A 5,000-nucleotide genomic window follows, 5' to 3' on the forward strand; every position below is an offset into this window, starting at 1 on the left:
CTCACGTCGGCTTCCCTGAGTAGGTGAATGTGAACGTTAACATGTAAGTGAATGTGCAGTGTTACTTACAGGCCAGGGAGCCGTTCCTGCGGATGGGGCACTCCGCCCAGGGCAGAGGGTACTGGAAGGACTGGAAGAAGTAGAAGATACTCCAGCCAATGATGACGTTGTAGTAGAGGCCCACGAAAGCACACACCTGGGGATGGGACAAAGATATGGGGCAGGGTTAACATTACATGTACAGTATCATTATTACACTACATTACATTAAGCTGACGCTTTCATTTATTCAAAGCGACTTACAGTTATCAATTGTCAGGGTATTGGTTACAGTCCCTGGAGCAATGTGGGGTTAGGTGCCTTGCTCAAGGGCACTTCAAGCCATGGATAGAGATGTAGGGAGAGGTCAGGGGGGATTCGAACCTGCAACCCCTAGATTGAAAGACCAACTCTCTAACCACTAGGCCACGGCTGCCCATCACACACCTGTACTGAGAGAGGGTGGACATATGGGGTGTGGTTGTTGTAGAGGCCCACTAACGCGTTACGGTACATATTTTGTCAAAATTGAGTGTAGACTGAAAATGGTCTTCATTCCTCATCTCGAGACAAAACTTTATGGTCCAAATGTGACCCATTTGCAGTAACTACAATATCCAACCTGATACCAAGGCTTTGAAGGCATTTCTCTGTTTCAAATGCTGGCGTACGGTAGTTACTGCACTTTGCCTTTGTGGGGCAGTATATTTAGCACACACATCAGAAGGGTCATTGTGAGCACATGGTTCATCAAAGTACAGCACACAGCACACACAATGATATTCAACCTCAACATTTGACCTATCATACAGAACATGTGAGCAGGGTACAGTAATGACAACGGTGCCAGGGGAGAAGGGTTTGACTGATGGTGCCATGGTGTCATGGTCAGGGCACCTCTGGCATGGGGGAGCAGAGGAGGAGAGGGACATCTCAAAAGCCCACCAAAGATTATACTTCCTCAGACAGCTAAGGAAATTTGGAGTCAGTCAGGCAAGCATGTTACATTTCTACCGAGCTACAATTGAAAGCGTCCTCACCTTCTCCATCCTGGTCTGGTATGGCAGCGCCACCAGCCAGGATAAGCAACAACTGGAGAGGGTGGTACGCAGGGCCTCTAAAATCTTCCCACCTTAGCCTCACATTACAACACCAGAATAGCCAGGAAAGCCAAGAACATAATTTCTGACCCCACGCACCCAGCACACCATCTATTCACACTCCTTCCATCAGGGAAAAGATACAGCAGCATCACATGCAACACCACACGTTTTAGGGACAGCACCTACCCACAAGCCATCCGCTACTTGAACATGCACTAGCACTTTACAGCCACTCCACTGCCTGGCCTTCTACCTCTGCCTACCTTGTACTATGTACTGTATTATGTCTTATTGCACTTTCAATGTTTATTGTATACATAATTCCCTGTTTATTTATGCCCCCTCTTATTTTCTTGTCTTTGTCTTAGCTATATGTATTTGTGTTGTTAAATGTACGAGCAAACCAAAGACATTCCTAGCAACTGTATGTCATACTGTTGATTTGGCTATAATAAACTTGAACTTGAACTTGAACTTTTAAAAACCTACAACCCCTACCCACATAGCAAACTTGCACTGTTCATTCAAAACTCAGAGAGTCGATTTTAACATATTCTATAGTGCATTTGGTCCCAGAGTAACTTACTCTCTTAAGTGCTGAATAAACACTGATTTTTTTTTTTACTGTGCATCCATCCACTGTTGTGAATCGAACCTGTCAACCTTTTGACTGCAAGGCAGAAGTGAAGTAAGGTTAATACTGTCTAGTACAGGCAGGGGCGCTGACAGCTTTTGCTGGGCCCAGGACAAAGTCATCTGAAAGGGCCCCATACCCAATACATACAATGTAATGGGGACCCAATTCTGGGCCCCCTATCTCCCTGGGCCCGTGATAACATACCCCTTTGTCTCCCCCTGCCAGTGGGCCTGCGTGGAGGAAACAAATGGTCATTTCTGGAACATGCATTAGTGTGGTAAAATCATTCCCTCTCTGGACCACCCCAGTCCTGGAGTACAGCACTGCAGCCAAAGAGGAAAGTGATATTCACATTACGCACGTCCACAACCTCACTCCACTGTCTCCACTTTTACACTCAGGGCCCACTCTGACCTGAAAAATTGGCTGACACCCTCACACTGTCTGTCAGTCTCTGTCTGTCTTAAGGCTCTCTCTCACACACACACAAGCACGCATGCACGGACAGATGCACGCATGCACGCACACACGCACACAAACAGAGTGAGAGAACGTCTGTATCATCTCCAATTATGCAACTAAATTATACAACTGGGTCAGAAAATATGAACACAACACAGCCAGTGTGACATAACATTAACACATGTGCTGGCTACCAACACAAAAACAAACATTAGGTCATTGTGTTGCACATTGCTATGATAAGGCCCCTAGTATAGACTAAAAAAAAGAGCATCTGGTAGCGCTAAATCTAATGTGTGTGATAAAGTGATATAATGATCTCAACTACTGAGTCATAGTGAATGCCCACCTGGGTAACACAACATTCCACAGTACACAACAAAATTGCATTTATGCACCTGTGCATGTACACATAGTAGTAGCAAAGACCGCATTTGGAATTCAATTCAATTTTGTCTTTAAACACCATATACATTAAAAATATATCAAAATACTATATTTACAGTACAGTACTACACATGCTGTACTGTACAGCAGCCCATAGACCGAATCTCCGATACACTATAACCAAACTTTCTTCTGGATTTTAAAAATGGGGCAAATCTCTTGTGTCTTTACACTGACGGTTCAACATACTGGAAGCGCCCCATATGGGCCTCCAAGCAGACAGTAGACACCTGTGCACAGGGCTGGATTGGGGGAGAAATGGGGCCCGGGTATTTTTGGCTTAAAGGGGCCCCTCATAATTAGAGGTGCAGAACTGATTCACCGTTGGGCCCTGCACCCTCGTGGGCCCCTATTTTCAGAAATGCAAAAAAAATAAAGAAATGTTTTTTTTTCTTTACATTTCTGAAAATAGGGGCCCACGAGGGTGCAGGGTCCACCGGGAAATGCCCGGTATGCCAGATGGCCAGTTCAGTCCTGCTTGTGCAGTGCAGTACAGTGCAGTGCAGTGCAGTACTCCAGATGTGGAGGATAAATTACATTCTGCCTCTCCATTACTATAAATCTCTATATGTCTGGGGGTCTTGGGAAATGCTGTTTTATTGCCCCTTAAGTTATGGACTCCTCAAATCTCTCTCCTGGGAGGTTCCTCAGAACAGCAGAGGATGTCTTTAAAAATCGCAATGGCTCTAGGGGAAGAAAAAGAAAAAAAAATGTTTTGAAGCTTAAAAATCTAAGAAGCACAGTCAGCCTTGATTAAAATATGGCTTATATCCTGTAGGGCATTAACTAATTGAGCTTGACTAAGACTAGTCCATTTTTGAATAAACATACTGTGCATGACCGCATGGCTGACCAACCCAGTCTCTACCCCAGAAATGACCACTTCCTTATTCAAAGTCTTATGCAAGATTTTCCATTTTCCCATCCTTTGAACCAAGGCTTTATTTCGTTTTTTTTTATTTTGAAAATCCATGTATGCCATAGTCTTTTAGTGCAAGTGGTTTCTCTGGAAATCCACTTCACTGTTTGCTGAACAACATTGGTGACATTTCTGAGAGACAGTCTTTAGTAACATAGGAGGACTTGGTCATTATCAGTTTGGTAACAACAAGCCTTACAAGCTCTGCATGAAAAGGGCAGCCTCGGCATGCACACTGTTCTTCCACAGAAACACTGTACTGGTAATTGAAAACACTTTTCTTGACGCCGGTGTCATAAGCATTACATAAGCATTGTCATTACAGTGTCATAATAGTGTCATGCACAGTTATGCATGTGTCATAAACATTATGTCGATGTCATGTCGATGTTATGTTATGGCAAAATAACCGAATGTCGCTTAACACATTGAGTACCGACGACGTAATAATGCGTTTTTCACGCCCATGCGTTGTATACCAAAACGTAAACATACGTTTTTGCATTTAAATATCATATTTTGAATCTACACCCTTCAATGGACAATATATGTGATTTTGGTAGCTCTGTGATGGACATAAATGACAACATTTGCAGTCCAAAGTTGTTTGATTGTTATGATGTTTGAGTGTTATGATTTGGATATTTTAATTTAACTTACCAAGATGTCTGGATGCCAACCCATGTCGCCTATCGCGCTGCCTGCATTGATTTCCCTAGTACGGTCACTGTAGCATGTGTTGTCTCTGACTTCACGCAATAGGTAAACACCATTGTATAGTGCCTGGAGTATCTTGAACTTTCTGGACTTGCTAGACCTTTACCAGATCCTTGGATCCAAATGGCACCCGATATGTGATTGCAGTAATGCGCTCCGATTTGGACGTTTGATCGCCAAAAAGATAAGTTTCTGTGTCTTCCTGTATGTGAGAAGCCAGAAGCTAGCATGGCTACATATCATGATTCCCTGATTGTCGCTCCCAACGCAGGACGCTCCCCTGTCGGCTCGCTCCCACTAGCCAGACTATCGATCAGGGTGGGACTACACGTCCGGGAGTGATAGAAACACCTGGGACTACACGTCCGGGAGCGATCTCAGTTGGGAGTGTCCATCTGCCACCGCATATGATTCGGATCGGATGGGCTAGGCTACATCTAAGCATCATATCATTTGGATTTGTTGTCAATGTTGGGCTATTATTTCGGGAGTCATCGGGAGCTATTTTAGCAAATGTCTCACCCTCTGCATGTGTGCAAAGAGTTTGTGTTCAGTCCACGTGAAAAACGGGGATTTCAAAGGGCATCGATTGCTGGTGTCGTAGTGTGACAGAGCAGGAGGTGTGCTGCCGTATTCGTGAATCGTGCTATGTTGTTGTTTCCCTAGTAGCCCACGA

General features: G+C 44.3%; 1 protein-coding gene across 1 annotated transcript in view; it reads right to left on the reverse strand.

Annotated features, from left to right (window-relative positions):
* The window catches only part of slc6a17 (solute carrier family 6 member 17), a 45,450-nt gene that overhangs the window by 20,386 nt on the left and 20,064 nt on the right, over nt 1-5,000 (reverse strand). Inside the window, exon 3 of the mRNA XM_063209426.1 lies at nt 70-196. Within this exon, the coding sequence (XP_063065496.1) occupies nt 70-196 (127 nt within the window). The remainder of the gene's footprint in view (nt 1-69; nt 197-5,000) is intronic.

The sequence above is a fragment of the Engraulis encrasicolus genome, chromosome 10, assembly GCF_034702125.1.
Source record: "Engraulis encrasicolus isolate BLACKSEA-1 chromosome 10, IST_EnEncr_1.0, whole genome shotgun sequence".
NCBI lineage: Eukaryota > Metazoa > Chordata > Actinopteri > Clupeiformes > Engraulidae > Engraulis > Engraulis encrasicolus.